The sequence below is a fragment of the Xenia sp. Carnegie-2017 genome, unplaced genomic scaffold (assembly GCF_021976095.1).
Source record: "Xenia sp. Carnegie-2017 unplaced genomic scaffold, XeniaSp_v1 HiC_scaffold_13, whole genome shotgun sequence".
NCBI classification, from domain to species: Eukaryota; Metazoa; Cnidaria; class Anthozoa; order Malacalcyonacea; family Xeniidae; genus Xenia; species Xenia sp. Carnegie-2017.
In genome coordinates this window covers 3,851,593-3,875,290 of record NW_025813436.1, presented here as the reverse complement: position 1 = coordinate 3,875,290, position 23,698 = coordinate 3,851,593, and the positions used below count along the sequence as shown (strand labels likewise).

At 35.2% G+C, this 23,698-nt stretch overlaps 1 protein-coding gene across 1 annotated transcript; it reads right to left on the bottom strand.

Annotated features, from left to right (window-relative positions):
• Positions 1 to 3,139: 3,139 nt before the first annotated feature.
• Positions 3,140 to 22,869, bottom strand: LOC124452187 (SHC-transforming protein 1-like). Its single transcript, XM_047002775.1, has 11 exons — positions 22,535 to 22,869; positions 22,115 to 22,185; positions 20,770 to 20,858; positions 19,485 to 19,627; positions 14,230 to 14,281; positions 13,405 to 13,531; positions 13,213 to 13,297; positions 11,253 to 11,598; positions 7,526 to 7,807; positions 5,136 to 5,446; positions 3,140 to 4,359 (listed from the first exon to the last, which is right to left on the bottom strand). Exons 1-11 carry the CDS (start codon positions 22,664 to 22,666, stop codon positions 4,201 to 4,203), a joined length of 1,797 nt encoding a protein of 598 aa, XP_046858731.1. The 5' UTR covers positions 22,667 to 22,869; the 3' UTR covers positions 3,140 to 4,200.
• Positions 22,870 to 23,698: the final 829 nt, after the last annotated feature.

The following is a 23,698-nucleotide window of genomic DNA, read 5'->3' as shown; positions in this document are numbered from 1 at the left end:
CCCAAAGTGTCAAAATGTTTGCATACAAGGCAAAATCTCTCTGGTGTGCCGTACATCGCTCTGCTCTAGCTTGGAATTCCGTTTCATCTTCAGTTGTTGAAGTTAACCAGTTAACGCTAGCCAGTTATTTTCATAACTGGTGTTCGTACACACGAGCTTCACAAAGCTGAGGATGATAACAAACTGAGGGTTTTGAAGTTTCCACAATTCTTCGAAGTGCACTGGTCTCAGTACACCAGTCAACTTCTTCGTTCGATTATGAGTATCATCAGGGCTATACTCATGTATCTTTAGACAAGTCTGATACTGATGCTAATGTTCATTTTTCCAGCTGGTTGCATTAAAGACAAACTACGTTTAACTTGCTTTCTACACGACATCATTACTATATATTCAAGAGTTTCATTAAAACTCCAGCGGTATGATGTGTTTGTCTTTGATCTTGTCCCAGAAAGAGACAACTTTCTTAAAAGATTAGATGCTGTGAAGAATAAACCTGCAACTGGTGGTTTGATGGAAATGTTTATTTCTGGCATCAGCGAAAGATCAGTTAATGGCGAGGCATCGGAGTGGATATTACATTGAATGAAGCTTAACATAAAGAAAAACAGAAGATCACAACATCATTCGTTTGTATCAGACATGCGATCTACGGAAGCAGTTAGAAACAAAGTTCTCCTCTCTTTAGAAACTTCGTCAAGGAAAGACTAAAAACTGATTAGTGGAAAGATGTAGAAATTCTTGCCAAACTTAATCCTGATGCCAGTGATGAAGAATTTAAATCATGCCACATAACAATCATCCCTAATCATAATCTTTTTGATTTTTGTCAGCTGGTGTCTTGGGATTGCGGGATAAAGGTCCTCGGGATATCTTAAAACATATTGCAACCCATGGAAGAAATGGATTGCTTTGGCAAGATTGATTGCTGCAAAGCCCCATTAAGCAGACGTAGGAGCGGTTGATATATAAAAACATCAAAACGCCTGAAAGAATGCGAGCACTCTTCACAACTAGAGTGGGTTGTAATCTTTCGCCGCTTGCAATATATGATGAAAGACCTGTTGTTTTATCTGCTAACCAGGTGGAGGATAAAACAACAAAGAAGATTGGTTCCAATTCCAAACAAAAATATCATTTGGTTGAGGACTAATATTGTTTCTCTAAGACATGAATAACAACTAACACAAATAATTGCCTCTGTTTTGCATTAATTTTACAGACAATTACAATTGTTACTTTTAATTTTAGTTTTAATAGATAATAAACAGTTGCGTTGTGAAACAATGAAAAATAAACATTGAAAATTTTAGCTTGAAAAAATTCGAGATTTATGAAACTTCCTATCGTCAGTTTTCATATTTAACATGTCCTCGTTACTCAAAATAAGTGTCATAGAGACTGATACAGAAATAAACCATGTTTTATCATGGGAAAAAGTTAACCACCTTAGGTTGGAGTGATAAAGTTTCTGCATATTCACCTTCACCCTCTGGTGGCCGGGGGTAACAAATGTTTCGCAATGGGAAAAAGCTAACTTAAAATGATTGGAAAAGTAAACGCCCGGCTTTTAAAGCGTCTTGTAAAATTGCAATGTGAGAATGTGTAATTGCAATGTTGAAAAGATGTAATGGCACTGTGGAAAAGCAGTTAAGCCGTGAGACAATGCTTTTGTAAAGCGATAGGGAGTAACGAAGCGAGACAGAGTTAAACAGTACAGTCGAGAAATATCTCAGAGTGTTGTATTATTATAAGTCTTATTACGTAATATAGCATAGATTCTCGTGCAATTATGGCTAAACATCAACGATTTAGAGCCCAATCTTCTAGATGTCTAACTATGGTATGAAATTGAGGCAAGGAAGCCATCTTGAAAGGTGGCAAAAAGCAAAACTCAAAATGAAAAGTAAGTTAAAAAAAGTTTAAAAACCCCATCCTATCAAACATTTAAAGAATTAAACCTAGACTATCAACTTTGCGACTCTATATCAACTCAGGAAAAGCAGGTATTACTAGTAAGTACTGTCAATTTTGCCACCTTTCAAGATGGCGGCTTGCCTCACTCATTACTATGTAATATTGGCGGAGTCAGATATCTAGTAGATTTGGTTCTAGGTCATTGCTAAACATGCACTCGCAAGTTTTCAAAAGACTGCAAATAGCTTCAGTCGTCAAAAGTTTCACTCGTGATGGTTTTTTTTCCGTAATTGCATTCGAGTTATATATACTAATTTGAAGTAGGTAATAGCTCAAAAGCCTTCAAGATTTAGTTATAAGATGTAGAGTCAAAATCCATGTTGATCATGCATTTATGATCTGTAATGCACTTGAGCGAGCAGCAATATAGCTAGCTGGCTTGTGACATGATGCAGTATCACTTATTGAAGTAGGTTATTGATAAAATAACTAAAAGATCGCTTTCTGCTTATTCGATTAAAATTATTACATTATAATAAGAGAGCTGTTTAAAACCAGAACACCAACCCAACAATTCTAAAAGAATTCTAACAGAAATGTTTTTAAAGATGAAAGACATTATCTAGTTCGACAGACTACTCATCAGGTGTCAACGTCTGCTAAATTAAAACTTCAAAATCATTCGATATTTATAATGTCGATAAAAGTTAACGTCATCTCTAAATTGAGAGACGACGTTTAAAACAGAGATAAATTAAACACGTAATCCACTAATCCTTTTGTCGGCAAAGGACTACGTGTTCAAGGGTTACATCTGTTTTGAGCGTCTTCTTTCAATTTAGAGATGACGTAAACTTTTTCTTAATATTATATCACATGATTTTGAAGTTTTAATTTAGCAGACGTTGACACCTGATGAGTAGTCTGACGAACTAGATAGTGTCTTTCATCTTTAAAAAACAGTTCTTTTAGAATTCTTTTAGATTTGTTGTGTTAGTGTTTCGGTTTTAAACAGTTCTTTTAAGAACTATAACGTTACTATTTTTTTACCCTTCACTATTGTTTTGCTCTCTTTAAAACAATTCTTAAATTTGTCACCACGACAAAGTCTCTATTTAAATAAACAGAGAATTGGCGTTGCATTAAGTCTCACGAAAATCATAAACATGAAAGGATTGTGCAAGGGTGATAAAAACTTGTGCGCAATTATCGATGACAAAACTTTTAAATTGCTTCAACATTTACTGCTTTATTGTTCTACAAGTATATATATTAAAAATATTCTGTTGTGTATTAAATTATGAGACTAAAAAGTTGTCTCGAAGTATCAGACTTTAAAAGACTAGCTTTTACATTGTATTTTCTTAACATATCAGTCTTTCAAACATTTAATCGAAATTATAGATACAGTTATTCCTATTAAAGCCTATAGCTACAATATCACTGACCGAGCGATAGTAAACTCATGCATGTTTTTGTCAACTAATGCCGAAGGTAAACCATACTAGTTCATTTAATAAGAATCGAAAAACATTAGGATGAAAATTTAAAAAAAACCCATAACAGCAACATACTTTAAATATTGAATTGCAATTCACTATTCGTTTAAAAACCAACATTTGATGAAATAAAAAAAATGAGGATGGTCAAATGTGTGGAATCAAAATTTAGACCACGCAGCCCGATATTCGAGCAAAGTATAAATGGCATTTAAAGATTATCCAAAGAAAAAACTACAAATATTCTACAAAAACAAACATAAAGCGTTTCCAAAAGTAAAATTGTTAATAAGGTGCTTTGCATGCTTTGTTTCGGAAGTGTGAGATATACTTTAGATCGAGTTCATGTGTGTGTTGTTTTTGTGAAGTTTTGTATTCTGGTCGCTAGTTTGAGACAAGCGTGATAAAACTTCAAAGTTGTGCACGGAATTTGAAATTCAAAAACTCGTTAAGTGCGAAATTATTAAATCACGATTGCTTAAAAAGAGACAGAGCAAACGCTTACAGTTCTAAATGAAAATACTGACACAAATTAGCTATTGCTGTCTCGTGTTTTAATTTTAGGAAATTTCACATATTTTGAAAATGTCGGGATGGAGAGGCGGGTTGAGTATTGCTTCATTAAGCCGCATTTACGAACAGTAAAGCTAATTGCGTCAGTGTTTTAATTCATATCTGTTTCTGCAGCTTTAAAACTGCAGGCAATTTTTCTGGCGCACCAAGACTCAAACTTTATACATACATAAAACAGTCTTCATTCTTTCGCAAAAATTATACTTCCTTACTACACTGGCAAATCATAGCCTGGCAAAAAGGAACTGTTTTTGTTAACAGGCTGACGTAGTAATAAAACGCTTCCGGACGAAATGATGGGAATTTTTTTTTCACGATGGTAGCTGACAAGATGTTCAACGCTATCGAAAGTATGGTGCTTCGTTCGTACCTGCAAGAAAACACGAATCTCAATGGAAAAAATTTCATTTCTACTCTTATTAGGGAAATTTTTAATTCATGAATTAATAATACACATAAAATTTCTTAATTCTGATTGGTTTAGAGCAGTGCAATTTTAAGAAAATACAAGTGCAAAAAATACGAAATACCAGTGCAAAGAAGGAAACAGCGGTGCCAATTTCTTTTCATAAGTGCATACTCCTGATTAAGCAATTACACAAAAAATTAATCGTAAAAGCTAATCAAAACAAAACATTTCAAAGGCGGAAACGTTAAATTATTGTAACAAAAGAAACAACAATACCTCGCTTAAGTTTTAGCTAAGCAGATTCTTTTGGCGACCAAATTTACAGCTCAGCATTTGCTAAGCCTTTAAATATGGTTAAATATAAAAAGCATTATACAATAGCAACAGATTTCCCAAGCTAGATATGCGCACGGTATGCGACAAATATTGATTTTTCAAAAGTCATTGCTTGTATAAAGAAATGTTTCGAGCATTTATATTTGAAGTTAAGAGAAATTTAATCTTGCACGAAGTTTCAAGCTGTAGTAGCTACACTAGTTTTGTGACGTATTTCGCCATCGATAAACACAGACTAATATGAATAGACTAACTAAACTCTCGTTGATTTAACGTTAAGGGAACATCAATGCAAGTGACTCGTCTGCATTTCTAATCTACGACATTTTAACAGAAATCTTCTTCAATAAAATCAGAGCTTAAAACTCGAGCAATGAAAAATAGCGCATACGTGCACTCACCTTTCCAGCTGGGTCAATCAACAGCAAGTGCTTAGGATAACCATTCTGCAAACCAGTAAGAACGTATTGTCCAGGATTCGTAGTGCTCTCCCGCACCAAAAAGTCACCATCCTTGATCATGAGATTTTCAGCCTCCTGTCTTGTTATGGGACCATGAAACCATTCTTGACGAGATAAATCGTTATGCGTCGATGACGTAGAAACATCTTTCGGAAGGGGTGGTAACGGCACGTCTGGATGTGTAGCCTTAGGAGCTGGCCGGAGAGGCTCGCCAGTAGTATGATGATTCTCCATAGTCGGATGGGGTTCCGCTAGTGTGTCAATCGTATAATATGTCAAACAATGACATTTGAAAACATTATTTATAGAACAGCATGATGTTTCGTACTTTCTCTCAAGACAAGATTAAATTATAGTCGATTTAAAGCAGCATTTTATACTTATATGCGACTTATTACTATATGTAACACTATTGTTACCAATGAGTATTGCAGTGTATACGGTACTATATTATAATATTAAAAATTGTGATTTTTCCGATTTGGGCGTACAAGAATATCCAGAGTGGACCATACTTCCTTCAAGCAGTTCAAAAATAAATGATAAATTAACAAAGAAACACTTCGCTTCATCATTTTGACGTATTAAAATCCTTGATGTCAATTACCTCATGTTATGATGAAATTTTCAACTTTTTTGTTACCTACGGTTTGATATGAACGCCAGTTTTTTGCTTTTTTTGAAGGGAAGTAATAGGGCAATAAATATCGTAGGTGTCAATTTATCCTACAGGCAATCGTTCGCATTTAACACAGCACTACAATTGGATCGTTAAATATCAAAAAATAGTTCAACATCGCTGTCTTTATTTCCCTCGTGTCTTTAAGGAATCGCACGATTGGCGTCACTCGATTTAACCAGTTTTGCAAAACTGTCAATACTTCCAATTGTATGGCAGTTGCACTCGAATGTCCATTAATTTTAAAGTTGATTATCGTAAAATCTTTTTGCTGGAATTGTGATGGACGCAAGCACAATTGTGCAATGAGATATGTCTTTCCTCTTAAAACTAAAAATACGGATGTCTACTGTTCTGTCTGGTATAACATCAGTTAGACAGGATTCAACTGATAATTGACAATACACAAGCTTCGTTAAACTGCGTTGAGAGGATGCAAATGTTACGGAATTGTAAGCAATAGTCTAAAACATCCACTCCGTAGGTCAAAGGATATAATGTCAGGGTCTTTAGTTTTAAATAAGTGAAAGCGTCCTAAACGGATCGAATTCCTTAAAGATGTTTTAACACCTGACAACAAACAATTGTAAGTTCTGAGTTGTCCAGCACAATCAAATAGCATAACGTTCGTTATATTAAACCATGTCAACTTCAAAAGCAGCTTCCCGTCGCAATTGACGACTGACTTACCCAAACTAATTTAAATTATTTTGCGATAAATATATCATAGCTTTTGCGAGACTTTCGATATGAGACGCATAATTGCTTTGCTTATGCGATGATGACATCATTTGTTGATTAACATCATCAGTCATGGTTAATTTTAAGATGCACATATTTTGCGCCAATATCTGTATCTATCGCAGTCACAGGTAACGAAATTTTTAGTATATTCCAAAGCAACTTTAGTACATTTCTGGAATTTTCATCATTGAGTTTTTATGTTGGAATTTGGACGTAAATAAAAAAGCAATCCAAATTAAATGTTAACATATTCGCCTGATAATAAGACAATGCTTCTTTTGTGTTTCAATGAAAAGCATCATGTTGATGTGTATTACACCAAGTATAAGTAACATTTAGATATCAAAGTCAACATCAAAGTCAACTACATGCAGACACCTTTGCACATTTTCACGATTATTCGCAAGTTATTTTTATATAATTCACTTTCACGTGTGAATTAAAATGTCCTGAAAGTTTCACCCCAGAGCGCTAGTGTCGTCTACATCTGTAATCTGCTCTTTTATTACTTATGTAGTAAGCAGAGTAAATTTTTCAGTCAGATTTTAATATGAACAGCAATTAGTAAAACTTTTCCAAATCCCAAGTCTTTTCCTTTTGCCTAGGTGTGACATGAGCTACAACATCATGAAACTTCGAGCGATCTTTGCCAAATAAAATTATGGAAACATGCCCATTTTGGCACAATAATCTTCATAACGTTAAGTCGATCGTACGTCATAGCTCGGTGCGGGAATCGTTTACGATGAAAATAAGCAGGTCAAAGCATAGCAATGGTTAAGCAATGGTTAAGAAACTATAAATGATGCTAAAAACTCGTGTCCATACGTGTATCCTCTCGTGTGATAACTTATTCTATGATAGGATTGAGCAAATAAAATCAAAAATTTCTTATTGTTTGACTTACTTGTAATATTTTCATTCTTTTTTTCGTAAGGTTTAGGTAAAGGTGGCGGTGTGCGTCTTGTACTTGGGTCTTCATGTTTCTTGTGTAATGGTACAGAATATTCCAACGCATCATGATCTGCGCGGTTAGATATGTCAGATGGCACAGGCTCTGATGGTATCCTCCTAGGCATGGGAATTGGGGCTCCTGTGGGCTCGTTATTACAAGCCGCTTCGTCATCAAAAGTTTCCCATTTAGAACTGGGTGGAACTCCATTGTCCTCTTTTCTTTTCGTTCCATTGACTATATAAAAATAAAAATATTGAAACTATTGCAAAAGAAACAAGCTTTTTATAAAACAACGGGCTCGTTATCGGTTGCCAGAACTCGCACGGTTTGCACAATTCTGCAGTGTGTTGAAGGATCAGCAAGAAGCATATTTTGTTTTATTCTATGTAATACAAAATGCCTACAGGAGATCATTGCGTTGTTTGCTGACTTGATCAATGGTTAGATAGAAAAATACATGCTAAAACACTGCGTCATTGGAAAGGATCTGTCGACACACCACCTTCAAAGAAAAACGACGCAAACAAACCAGATATCCATCACTTTGAATAAAGCTGGTCTTCCCCTTGGTAAGAATGTGAAAGTGGTTTTGATGTCCTCTTTTTTGCTGACACCTATGAAATTAGTGCTGGATAGGTATCACGAATTTACAACACTTGTCTTCCCTTTGATGCAGAGGAAATTTGATTTCTTCTCCCATGGACAGGTCATGCAGAGGAAAATTAAACTGACCGTTCCAAAAACTTTATATTCGAAAGCCTGTAATTACTCGAAGTCAGAAAACAACATGAAGAATTACAACACTGCAAAACTTCTTCCACCTGTTTGGTGAAATCTTTCGTTGCTTAAACTTGTAGATTGGCAGCACACCAGGAAAAGAAATGGTCAGAAATTCTGGTTTAATTAAATATCTATAGAAGAAGATACTGAGATGGCCGATAAAGGGCTTTGGGTACGGGATTTGTTGGGAATTGAAGAAAGTGTAACTTATTTCTCCGGTGTAAAGTAGAGGACCACGACTTTTCTCACTGAGGTCTTATAGCTGCTTTATGATTTTACGTCGAAGTTTCTAAAAAACAGTTGACAGTTTTAAGGATATGTAATCAACTTTCTTTGTCGAATGCCGTTATAACGCCCATCACGCATCTAAAACACGTACTGCAATTCCAGCCTGCACTTGAAAATAGTGTGCACGATGCTATCTTTAACTATGGCACGCCATTGGGGTTGATCATTCCACCAACTGAATGCAGTTGAAATGCAGATTTGAATTCCAAACCCAAATGTGGTCAATTAAACTTCCTCAAAGAGCAAAACACTACATGCACATTCTTCTACCTAATCAGAACTAGCCTTAAATCGGCCATTTTGACGACAAACAATGAGGCCTGTTTCTTTGAATGGGAATAATTAGTGCGAATTCCTCGTTATATTACAGTGGTATCTTTTGCTTCTTCTTCTTTCTTAACTCCATGTTTAATAGCAGCTTGAAACATATGTTTATGCAGTGAAATTAGTTTTAAAAATGCTTTAATTGTTTTCCCCGGTCTTCTTTCACGAATTTTTTTGACTAGTATAGATATGTATAAAACTATTCAAATTTATTCCAGTGATCATTAAAATACCAAAATTGTTGCAAATTCTCACGAATTTCGGATGCACGGATTGCTTGATTGGTGAAAGTTTTCTGTCTTCCACAGCAATAATAGTAAATTGCTCAACATAATCGACTGATTCCTTGATTATGTTTCATACAAGCAGTTGTTTTTGCTCCTTTCCTTTACAAACAGAACAGCTTTTGAAAAAAAATGACTGCAACTTGTTTCTTCTTTTGATAATTGCCAACAGTATTGTCAAAATATCTTCCACATCAATCCGTAAATAATCCAGATTCCGGAGTTCTCAATACTTTACTTGGTCAGCGAATTATATTTTGGTAAAATGGATATCTGCTTCTTTTCCTCTTAAAGGTATTTAGTGAATTGATTGAGTGCATGACTCCACACAGTTAGTTATGTTCATTTTACTTTGAAGACTTGTTGAATGAAAATGTTTTATCGCTAGGTAAGGAATGTTTTATGCTCGGGTTCCAATATGCAGGTAAGGACGTAACTGAGCACCTCTTGTTAGAGAAGAAATCATTAAGCTGAAATGAAGCAGCTTCAACGTGCCGACATCCGTAATCTGCTGCTTCTTTACACTTGCAGTAAGTAGAGTGATGAAAAAATGATGGAAACATGCCTATTATGGCACTATAATCTTCATAACCTTTCTATATTATGAAGGTTCCTTGTCGTTTCCTTGTCGTATTAGCTAAGGGTGTGATTTAAAGGTTGAATATGTCCATTCAAAAACTTGGTAATTCCAAAAAGTTTGAAAATGAAAGTTTTATCAATGATAAACATTGATCAACTTGTACACGGGCCTGTAAGGTTAGTCACATCTATATAAAATCACTTATGGAGTCATGGTGAAAGTCAGTATCTATAGGCCACCCATATCACGAAGAGACTTGGCAAAAATGATCAAATCCTGCTTTTTATCCTTAAAGACAAAAGAGCACCTCTTTCCTAAATGTATTGTTTCAGCTCTTCTGCATTAAGTCATCACATCAAACATCGTGTATTTCATTGGACATTAGGGATGAAGCTTTGTCTCTGGACAACAAACAATTGTTTACAATAATTTAATTTTTCGAGGAGTCGATCTTTTGAGATATTTCCTTTTCCTTTTCCTGCTTTGGTGAACTTCGTGCGGTTTTCCTTTCAGTTTTGTGTAAAGTATTTTTCTCTGTTAATGCAACGCTTTCATTAAGTGCTTACTTTAATAGGCTGTGTATGACTCGTCTTTCAGATATTTAATCTCTTTGACAAAATGGATTATTCAAATTAACCAAAACAACTTTCTTTTTATTTCAGAGCAGCAATATCCTACTTAAAATGACTCGAACGAGAATTGGTGTCATGCAAAATCATATTAACAGTTCACTCACAAAAACGGTTCAAATGATTTGCGACTTTGGTGCACATCATATAATTGTACTCCATGTTAAGGTCAATGTTGAATCCGGAATAGGTGATATGTTGTAGGCTGCAAAGATTTTGTAATTGTTGAATGACTCTTGTCGTTGTGACTGTCTAAAGCTCTTGAAACAGATCGGTAAAAGCAGATTCCATGAACGCCTTTTCTTCCTCTTACACATTACTTTTATGCATATCGGCAATATTTAAAATGACAAATTTATTCAATCAAAACCAAGTTTTTTCATAAATATATTGAACAGTTTATTTTGCCGCCAGGCAATCTCACAATGCATGTCAAATATGTAAAAAACCGCGGAGGATTGGCGACCGGTGACATAGTCGATGAACGCAAAGCAATTTCCCTAAAGTTTGGTGAAGTACGGAAAGAAATTTATTTGAGGAAAGATGTCGACCCAAGTTAAAATTTAAGCAAGAAAAGGCAAAAGAAATTTCAGAATTACATATGAAAAGATATATAAAAGAATAATACCAACAATAATTAGAGCGTCAAGTGGACCAAAACTTTTTTAAACAATAAAAGAACTCATTCAGTGTGACATAGTGACATATCACATAGTGACATATCTTGATTGTAAACAGGCTAGTGTCAAAACGGCGAGACTGACTTACGATTTAGCACTAACAATAACACTCACCTGTCGCACCAGGAGTTTCGTAAAACGAAAGATTATCAACAGTATGTACAGACGCAAGAGGACTATCATAAGAAGGCGCACTTGGGCGCAGGTGGTTTGCAGCTGCGTCAAATTGTGTGCCGATCGCAAATTCCATGGAGATGTCCGTTTTTCTCAACGACTGCGTTTCGATGGTCGAATGAGGAGTATCGTAGTTAGACATTTCAAGAGGCTGCGACATCGGACGTTGATAATTTCGCATGTCCTCATGAATACGCTGATCGACGACCTTTTCCTCGGTCGGATTGTCGTATTCATGAACGTCATCAAACTCGTCAGAATCCACGTCCGCAAATTCATCCGGAGACTTAAACAAACAAGGAATTCGGTTAGAACATTGAAGCATGTAACAGAATATTAGTTGTAACTTATAGCTAAATGAAATGACTCTACGGCCCTTTTCGACTTAAACTGCATGTACTGTTTTACAACGACATTTGTTTAATTTATTTATTTTCATGTTTTGTTTCATTTAGTGGGGTCTTTAGGTACACTTTTTCGCAATTAAGGATTGAAAAGTTAAATGTTTGCAAGAATAATGAGTTAAAAACTACAAAAAAGAGATGTCTAGACATTGATGATGGTTAACATTGTATAAAAGTGGCAATTTACATAGCTATATAATTAGACATGATAAAAAATTGAGAAAAAAAATTCTAAATGATGTTGATAAAACAAAAGCAAAAAATTTGGATATCCTGATCGTCATTTCTCGGTGATTATTAAAATAGAACTTAGGAAAGAGTGCTAAAAACTCGCTGTTCAACTTGCGTGAGTGATATTTTAAACTAAGAACGCCATCCTATAGAGGAACGATCGAAGAGATCAAAAGAGGAGGATGGCTGAAAAAGTTCAACGTCGTTTTTGATATTATTTAATCGTTTTTGTCCTTGTGTTGCTGTGCATTAAAATCTGCATTGAGCAAACTAAATTATGATATGTGTGTGGATATGTTATACAAGTACAAAGTATTTATAATAGTTCAAACTATTAATAGTTTTGTCGTGCTTTGTAACGTTATAAATAACTTACAGCTCATACAGAGGCTTTTGCTACGTTAGCTCTTTAATAATTGCATGTAACTAAATCATCCTCAAATGGTTCATGAATGCATCTCAGGAACATAACTTCTTGAGATAATTTTAGGACGCATAATTCGCATTACGTAAATTAGAATTCACACGGCAATCACGGCCAAAACTTTATAACAAAACACAGATACATCGATAAATAACGATAAAAAACGAGCATGGCTTCAGCCGCCAAAGAGTCAAAACTATTGGACTGAATTGCAGAATGACTTATATTTCTTCAGTTCAAGCATGCTTAAGATTTAAAAAAACAGTTTGCATTGACATTAATACAAAAAATATCATCAGAATCATAGCCACTAATATTCTATTGCAAATGCTTTAATTTGGCTAGTTACTCTTCTAGCTACCAAATTTTCAACAAAGCGGTAGTGGCAAAAAAAATATGGCTTCCATATTGCGTTTTACTCGAGTTTCTGATGATAAACTTGATCGTTTACATTAAAAAGCAATTCTAGAGATAGCTATAGTCACCACTAAAGACAAAGTCAAGTCATTTTAGGTAAAATAAACAAAGATTGAATTAAAATAACTCGTTCGCTTTTTAATATAAACAACAACAACAAATGCATGTAAAACAACGAATTAAGAAAAATTATAAGAACCTCTTTCTTTATTACTATAATTCTAGTTAAACAATTAGATTACTCGCTCTCGAGTTTCATGATGCAATAGTTGATTCGGGATAATTTCAATTAACAATTCGAATAATGGAATGAAATCTGCAGGCTGTTTTCGGCAATTCCGGACATTTAAACACTTCTATGAAAACAAGTTCTGCAAAACATGCAGCAAACAATTAAAAGCTTTAATGTTATTCCGAATCTTACCTCTTCCCTTGCTTCATCGTAGTGTGGCTCACCAAAATCCAATCTTTCAGACTGTTGTTCATCATCAAAAATATCTCCTTCGAATCTAAAGCGGAAAAAATGAAAAAATGAAATCAAGAACATGAAAGACATCGACATATGTATAGAGCTATATACTATTACGTTTATAGAAATACATCACACATATCAAACCTTTTTGGAACAGGCAATAGCTCCGGAGGATTGTCAAGAAACATTTTATAACGCAACTCGAACGCTTGACCAATTGTATTGATAACATCATACGCAAGATTTTGAGGACAATCCAATACATGGCATGCTAAAAGAAGATTTTCAACAAATTTCTAGACTTTACAAATTATTTTTGCCTAATGTGATATAAGTATTGCTATTAAGCGTTGTCCTTTCTTGCAATAAGCATAAGCATAAATACGCATAAGAAGAACGTAGACTTTTGATAATGTTGAGCTTATGGTTACGCTTATGTCGCAAGTCTGGAATAGGGGCCGAATGCACGAAGGCCAGATAACACTATCCACTGTATGGCAAAGAAAATATTGCTTCACAGAATACAAAAGTTCCTATGTTGTCAGGAAAATACAAAAAACTTATTTACAAGTTTGAAAATTTTACTATCCAATAAATAACGATATCCAGCCTCCTTGAACCGGCCCCAGTTGTACTTTACGTAGAAAAAAACGTATTTTTGTGGACTGGTAGGAACTTAAATACAACGTGCGCACCGACGTTAATGACAATTTTATAGAGGCATATTTTATCCTAAATCCGAGATGCTTCAAACTTGTTGTAGGAAGCACTTTCCTACAACGGTGCTGAATTGTTTTGCATTAAAGATTGAGAAAATATGCGTGTGCTTAGAACATAATTATAAAGAATAAAAATATAACGAATAGTAAAAACAATAGATCCACCAGTCGACGTAATTGCTAATATTAATTTTGTTTAAAGCTTTTGCTGAAAAACTAAAAAAACCCCATTAAATTGAAGTTATCCCACCTCGTCTGGTTTTGGCATCCTTGGCAACATAACCAACGATATCAGGACAATCCTACATCAAAAACACAACAAAAGATTAAATACTACTCAGCAAACTTGTTAACAAGTAGCTTTCGTTTCTCGCCAAACTAAAGACCTTTTTTGCTAAGTACACTCGCTAATGCTTCTATGATGAATATTGACAAATTACGATAAATGGAATTCGATCTTCAAAAACATTATTTTTTTTATTAAATCGTATGAACCACACCTGTGGATGGACTAAAAATTCTCGCGTGCGAAAAGAAAACGAAAAATGCGCTATGAATGACAGAAATGTAAACGCGCACTCTAAGCAACACAACATGGCGGACCGAAATTCGTAGAAAGTGACAGGTGTTGTGTTATAGCACAAGTGCATTGGCGTGGAAAGAGGACAATTTGTGGGAGACCGACATATTCATTTAAGAAATAAAAGATGTTTACTGCGTTTGCACAGGCTTATAAAAACCAAGAAGAGCTTTAAGAGAACTCGGAGGTCAAGGTTTGCACATGCTCGAGACTTGATGAGTGTACACCACATGAAAAATATGAAAACGCGACTGAATGTGAAACGCATAATCGAATTAGACACTCAATTTCCCATTTTTCCTCAACAAAACAACCGTCTTTGGCGTAAATGTGATTTTCATACAAGCAGCTTGAAACAAATAGTTTTGTTCGCGCTAGGTTTTGGATTCCCAAAAATTTTCAACACAAACAACTTTTGCAGTTTGCACACAAGCGACTTACATATAATGCGGCGTCAGCTAGTACTTGTGCAGCTATTTAAAACGTTATTTACCACTGTATTAATGTGAGCACCGATATAGAGATACTGGTAAAACTACCTTCTGTACTTAAATGCAATAATTGCGTACCTTTTACCCACCACTCTTACGTACTTATAGCTATAATTGTAAATACAGTAATAGCTTACCTTTTCCCCGCCACTCTTACGTACTTATAGCTATAATTGTAAATACAGTAATAGCTTACCTTTTCCCAGCCACTCTTACGTACTTATAGCTATAATTGTAAATACAGTAACTGCCTACCTTTTCCCCGCCACTCTTACGTACTTATAGCTATAATTGTAAATGCAGTAATAGCCTACTTTCCCCCCGCCACTCTTACGTACTTATAGCTATAATTGTAAATACAGTAACTGCCTACCTTTTCCTCGCCACTCTTACGTACTTATAGCTATAATTGTAAATGCAATAATAGCCTACTTTTCCCCGCCACTCTTACGTACTTATAGCTATAGTCGTAAATACAGTAGTAGCCTACCTTTTCCCCGCCACTCTTACATACTTATAGCTATAATTGTAAATACAGTAGTAGCTTACCTTTTCCCCGCCACTCTACATACTTATAGCTATAATTGTAAATACAGTAGTAGCCTAACTTTTCCCCGCCACTCTTACATACTTATAGCTATAATTGTAAATACAGTAGTAGCCTACCTTTTCCCGTCACTCTTACGTAGCTACTTATAGCTATAATTGTAAATACAGTAGTAGCCTACCTTTTCCCCGCCACTCTTACATACTTATAGCTATAGTTGTAAATACAGTAGTAGCCTACCTTTTCCCCGCCACTCTTACATACTTATAGCTATAGTTGTAAATACAGTAATAGCCTACCTTTTCCCCGTCACTCTTACGTACTTATAGCTATAATTGTAAATACAGTAATAGCCTACCTTTTCCCCGTCACTCTTACGTACTTATAGCTATAATTGTAAATACAGTAATAGCCTACCTTTTCCCCACTCTTACGTACTTATAGCTATAATTGTAAATACAGTAATAGGCTACCTTTTCCCCGCCACTCTTACGTACTTATAGCTATAATTGTAAATACAGTAATAGGCTACCTTTTCCCCGCCACTCTTACGTACTTATAGCTATAATTGTAAATACAGTAGTAGCCTACCTTTTCCACGCCACTCTTACATACTTATAGCTATAATTGTAAATACAGTAGTAGCCTACCTTTTCCCCGCCACTCTTACATACTTATAGCTATAGTTGTAAATACAGTAATAGCCTACCTTTTCCCCGTCACTCTTACGTACTTATAGCTATAATTGTAAATACAGTAGCCTACCTTTTCCCCGCCACTCTTACATACTTATAGCTATAATTGTAAATACAGTAGTAGCCTACCTTTTCCACGCCACTCTTACATACTTATAGATATAATTGTAAATACAGTAATAGCCTACCTTTTCCCCGTCACTCTTACGTACTTATAGCTATAATTGTAAATACAGTAATAGCCTACCTTTTCCCCGCCACTCTTACATACTTATAGCTATAATTGTAAATACAGTAATAGCCTACCTTTTCCTCGCCACTCTTACGTACTTATAGCTATAATTGTAAATACAGTAATAGCCTACCTTTTCCCGCCACTCTTACGTACTTATAGCTATAATTGTAAATACAGTAGTAGCCTACCTTTTCCCCGCCACTCTTACGTACTTATAGCTATAATTGTAAATACAGTAATAGGCTACCTTTTCCCGCCACTCTTACGTACTTATAGCTATAATTGTAAATACAGTAATAGGCTACCTTTTCCCCGCCACTCTTACGTACTTATAGCTATAATTGTAAATACAGTAATAGCCTACCTTTTCCCCGCCACTCTTACGTACTTATAGCTATAATTGTAAATACAGTAATAGGCTACCTTTCCCCGCCACTCTTACGTACTTATAGCTATAATTGTAAATACAGTAATAGGCTACCTTTCCCGCCACTCTTACGTACTTATAGCTATAATTGTAAATACAGTAGTAGCCTACCTTTTCCCCGCCACTCTTACGTACTTATAGCTATAGTTGTAAATGCAGTAGTAGCCTACCTTTTCCCCGCCACTCTTACGTACTTATAGCTATAATTGTAAATACAGTAATAGCCGACGTTTTCCCCGCCACTCTTACATACTTATAGCTATAGTTGTAAATACAGTAATAGCCTACCTTTTCCCCGTCACTCTTACGTACTTATAGCTATAATTGTAAATACAGTAATAGGCTACCTTTCCCCGCCACTCTTACGTACTTATAGCTATAATTGTAAATACAGTAGTAGCCTACCTTTTCCCCGCCACTCTTACGTACTTATAGCTATAATTGTAAATACAGTAATAGGCTACCTTTCCCCGCCACTCTTACGTACTTATAGCTATAATTGTAAATACAGTAATAGGCTACCTTTCCCCGCCACTCTTACGTATTATAGCTATAATTGTAAATACAGTAATAGCCTACCTTTTCCCCGCCACTCTTACATACTTATAGCTATAATTGTAAATACAGTAGTAGCCTACCTTTTCCCCGCCACTCTTACATACTTATAGCTATAATTGTAAATACAGTAATAGCCTACCTTTTCCCGCCACTCTTACGTACTTATAGCTATAATTGTAAATACAGTAATAGCCTACCTTTCCCCGCCACTCTTACGTACTTATAGCTATAATTGTAAATACAGTAATAGCCTACCTTTTCCCCGTCACTCTTACGTACTTATAGCTATAATTGTAAATACAGTAATAGCCTACCTTTCCCCGCCACTCTTACGTACTTATAGCTATAATTGTAAATACAGTAGCCTACCTTTTCCCCGCCACTCTTACATACTTATAGCTATAGTTGTAAATACAGTAGCCTACCTTTTCCCCGCCACTCTTACATACTTATAGCTATAGTTGTAAATACAGTAATAGCCTACCTTTTCTCCGCCACTCTTACATACTTATAGCTATAGTTGTAAATGCAGTAATAGCCTACCTTTTCTCCGCCACTCTTACATACTTATAGCTATAGTTGTAAATACAGTAATAGCCTACCTTTTCTCCGCCACTCTTACATACTTATAGCTATAGTTGTAAATACAGTAATAGCCTACCTTTTCTCCGCCACTCTTACATACTTATAGCTATAATTGTAAATATAGTAGTAGCCTACCTTTTCCCCGCCACTCTTACGTACTTATAGCTATAGTTGTAAATGCAGTAATAGCCTACGTTTTCCCCGCCACTCTTACATACTTATAGCTATAGTTGTAAATACAGTAATAGCCTACCTTTCCCCCGCCACTCTTACGTACTTATAGCTATAATTGTAAATACAGTAATAGGCTACCTTTTCCCGCCACTCTTACGTACTTATAGCTATAATTGTAAATACAGTAATAGGCTACCTTTCCCCGCCACTCTTACGTACTTATAGCTATAGTTGTAAATACAGTAATAGGCTACCTTTTCCCCGCCACTCTTACGTACTTATAGCTATAATTGTAAATACAGTAATAGGCTACCTTTTCCCCGCCACTCTTACGTACTTATAGCTATAGTTGTAAATACAGTAATAGGCTACCTTTTCCCCGCCACTCTTACGTACTTATAGCTATAATTGTAAATACAGTAATAGCCTACCTTTTCCCCGCCACTCTTACGTACTTATAGCTATAATTGTAAATACAGTAATAGCCTACCTTTCCCCGCCACTCTTACGTACTTATAGCTATAATTGTAAATACAGTAATAGGCTACCTTTCCCCGCCACTCTTACGTACTTATAGCTATAATTGTAAATACAGTAGTAGCCTACCTTTTCCCCGCCACTCTTACGTACTTATAGCTATAATTGTAAATACAGTAATAGGCTACCTTTCCCCGCCACTCTTACGTACTTATAGCTATAATTGTAAATACAGTAATAGGCTACCTTTCCCCGCCACTCTTACTTACTTATAGCTATAATTGTAAATACAGTAGTAGCCTACCTTTTCCCCGCCACTCTTACATACTTATAGCTATAATTGTAAATACACCCCCTCTACCTTATAGCTATAATTGTAAATACAGTAATAGCTACCTACTCTTACGTACTTATAGCTATAATTGTAAATACAGTAATAGCCTACCTTTCCCCGCCACTCTTACGTACTTATAGCTATAATTGTAAATACAGTAGTAGCCTACCTTTTCCCCGCCACTCTTACGTACTTATAGCTATAATTGTAAATACAGTAATAGGCTACCTTCCCCGCCACTCTTACGTACTTATAGCTATAATTGTAAATACAGTAATAGGCTACCTTTCCCCGCCACTCTTACGTACTTATAGCTATAATTGTAAATACAGTAATAGCCTACCTTTTCTCCGCCACTCTTACGTACTTATAGCTATAATTGTAAATCCAATAATAGCCTACCTTTTCCCCGCCACTAGCAAATGATATCCCTTGCATATCATGCTTAGCAAGTGTTCCACCGCTTGACATCTCCGTGAGCACGATACCAGAAATGGATACTGTCAGACTGATAATCGTCCCACTGTGGACTGTGCGAGGATGATCTATGATAAAGCAACATCAAATTAAATTAACAGAAACATTCTCATTCTTTCGGAAAACAAGTCGAGTAACAATATCCTCAAATAGAGCGTAAATCCAGGGGGGACATGCCAGCCCCAACTTTCGAGAAAATCAATCATTTCACTTTAGGAACAACTGAAAATATTGACTATTGACCCTGAGATATCCATTCAACGCCCCACTTTTTAAAACAGATTTGCGCCTTTGATTATGAAGCCTACTTTATCCCTAAAAACTTGATGGTCAAAACATAGTGAAATAGTCAAATACATGAAGAATATGTAGCTTGTTGTCCAATATTCATAACAAATAACCATTTTCTAATTTTCAAAATGATGTTTGATATAAGTTCTGCAATATACTTTTGTGATTCAAACAAAGAAAATAGCACGAATAACAAATATTTACTTGCTTGACTTCTCAAATGTCAACAACATGTATAAATCATATTTGACACTCAACTAAGGTTTCTTCTCATTCATGCATGGTGGCTGACAAATTCGAGGGAGAGTAGGGGTGTGGGGAAAACATTCACACACATGTACATGTTCTACTTTGTTACATACATTCAATATGTTTTGACATGACGTCAAAGCAGCCATGTTTGGTGGCTACATCAAAGTGCTGATGCTCAAAAGAGCATGAAATCAACATAAATTCTTTTCACTACATGGGATTTCCCTCGAGAATGGTAACCAATGAAAACGTTCTATTGAAATCAGTTGGGCTTATGGATTATAACATATGCAGTGTGCGAATTAGTTCAGAAAAAACGATGTGCAATTTTTTTTGACAAAAGTGTTTCTTTAGAGGCATAAGCAAGTCGATATTACGTTATTTATTATATAGCGCTAATTGCTAAATTAATATTTTTAAACGTGAACAAATTCATATGATTTAAGACAGTGTTTTTCGTTAAAACCGCTGATTTTTGCACATCGTTTGAAAAAGTGATGTGCAATTGTTTTCATTTTAGCTAAAACGATGTGCAAATTGCACATTGCACACCGTTAATTCGCACATTGAACATATAATGTATGAATATGAGCCCTCCACTGATAATTATCAATTTGCTGTTGTCCCTGTGATTACAATGTCTTTAAGAAACTAAAGTAAATACTACCTGCCAGGAGATCGGTAATATTTTTTTTTGCCTTTTTTCTTCTTTGAAATTTATAGCCGTTGGCTTCGCAGCATCGATACAGTGCTTCTCTATAGGAGAAAGAACTTCCATGATAAACAACAAGCCCCAGATAGATAAATTCAAATCAAGCCTAGAAATTGCTTTATTCTTGCTGCAATACATGCCTTGTAGAAACATTGCATAACTTATTGATTCTGAATGAGACATTTGCTTTAAGTATTTAAATACGGAAGAAAATGCAGAAAACAAAGCTGACAGTAAAACATGATGAAATTGTTTACACTTACTTCCTTTTTTGTTTATTCTTTAGTATTATCACAACACAACTAATGTCCCATGGAGAATCAAAGTATGCAAACCTCAATCAAGGCATAATACTTTTATGTGAAATTCAACATTGGATATGATTGATATATATATATATATGATAATTAGGAAAATTTCAGAACATACCATGACCTATTTACTTGAAATGAAGCTAAACAAACTTGAATGCATTGAAATTCTGGTGTTTGTCAACGTAGGTAATCATAAATTATTTGGTCAAGAATCAATCGGAGGGAATAAAAAATGATGAGAAAATAGCAAGCATGTGGTTTGTTGGGACTGAAATTGCAAGCCTTTTAACATCCTCTTCTCAAATCCTAACTTAAATGTGTACATAAGGAAACAATACACAACAAATGAATTAAATATACTGCTATTTAAAAAAATGGAAATTGCTCTTAAACTTTCATATTTCCTTCTGAATATGATTGCCAAGTTTATATAGTGTGATGATGGAAACTACATGAAGATCACGAAAGAGGGCATTGAAGGACATCCATGGCAAATTAATGAAGAAATTGATTTTATTAGCAAACCACTATTAAATGTACACCTTCAGGGAAAAGACTAGTATCTGCTTAATGGCGGTGTCAATGAATAGAGATTATATTATTACAAATGAACTATATGAGATTAAATTTAGAGCTTTAGGCAGTGTTCACTAGGTACAAGTCCATTTTGTAGAGGTTTGGTACAGTGAGCAGTTTAGTATTTAAATTCTATTTTGACAATTCCAACAAAAAACTTAAATCTACATTAAGTTTAATGGCATTAATGATAGTTCCCATTGAGAGAGTACCATTCAAATCTAAAGAAAATTTCAACTAAACACTTCCACATTCCACATAACAAACAGAAAAGCAAATTTGTGAAATAATATTTCTTGCTCTACAAACTGAACATTCAAACAAAGTAATAAAAATTATTTGACGACAAGCTAGAAAACCCAGCCTGAACAGTTTCAAAGATTTAATAATGTTCAAAGAATACCACATACTTGGTGACTTGCTGCCTCACATCGTATTGTAAAGTGCGCATGGACTTGAGAACTTCAATGCATCCCAAATACTGTAGAAAATACAGATGAATAAAATAACTACTGGTAATTCGGCTACTCAACGAAGATCTCGCATATATAAAGCATGTCTCAAAATATACAAACAGCAGGCGCAGAGTATTCATTCTATTGAAGCGATAGACATCATAGATTCTAATATACAAGATTCAATTCAAAGCACTGTAGAGAAGAATGCATAAGAATTTGCCAAAATACAAACACACAAACAATCTTAAACAAATCGCCGAAGACAAGAAATAAAATCCACGAAAATTATCTCGGTTACGAAAGAAGATAAATAACACATTAAATACACAATACTCTGACATTAAACGTCGAAAGCAATTAAGTTGGAATTACCTTCAAAGCATAACAAACTCCTCCATCCTTAATAGATTGATCAGAATGAAGCCAACCCTTCTCCGGTTTTCGAACGAATGATCCAGCTTTGGACCATTCTTCAACACCTTTCGCAAATCGGCGGCCTTTCATCGCAACAAAATTAATGATTTCGTGTCATATTTACATGCAGAAATTATATTCGACAGAATAAAAAAAGAAAAACGTTCCTTGATATTGAAGCGTCCAATCTTGATCGAATATCCTTAAACATAGAACCTCGGATGGCAGGAACTTACAAACGAAGTAAAACGGCCAAACCAGGCCATATATCGAACGTCGAAGACCACATAAAAACTTCCGCGTTTCCAAATAAGGAACTGACGTTGTCATAATAGCAAAACTAGGTACGCCCGCGTACAAATGGTAGCCTCTAAAACATCGGCAACCAGTTGCTATACTGTTTAAAACCGTTAGTCAATGGTAATAAATGTTATTAATTGCATGCGCAGTTTCACCTTTTACATCAATATGCGGAGGTTGGGTCACATTATAACAAAGTAAACTTTACTACTTCATGGCTCGTGCGTGCGGAGAATCTTTTTAGTTTACAAGTTTAGGATTGTAAAATAGACCAAAAAGCTAATATAAAAGTAATTTCCCAGCTTTTGTTGCTTTCGAGGAAATAATAACAAATAAGAAACCGAGCTCCATCTTACAGGTGAAGCATATCATTCCATGATGGCAAAATATGTGCCAAAAACATCAATATTTCAGCAATATTGAAATGTTGGTTCGAAATCAACTGGTTGTCTTCGACCACAATGCTAATGTTGAAAAAAGCTGGCCATGGTAAGTAAGGTAACAAATGAAGGTGCAAAACGTTTCATGCTTGCAGCAAGTCCTACAAGACATAGTAAAGACACGATGAAGGAAGTAATTTTACGTCAGAAAGGAACAGAATTTTTTAGTTTATATGAAAAGTACAATCCAAAAATATAGCACCAACTGCTAGACAATCTAAGAATGATATTATTCATGGGCGTAGGAAGATCGATAATTGGGTGAGGGGGTGTGTGCCCATATTCATATATTCATGATATACAGAGTTAAGTTCTTTGAAATCCATTGTTTTCAAAGGATTATGCTATAAATATATATTTATATATGAGCCACCTCCCCCCC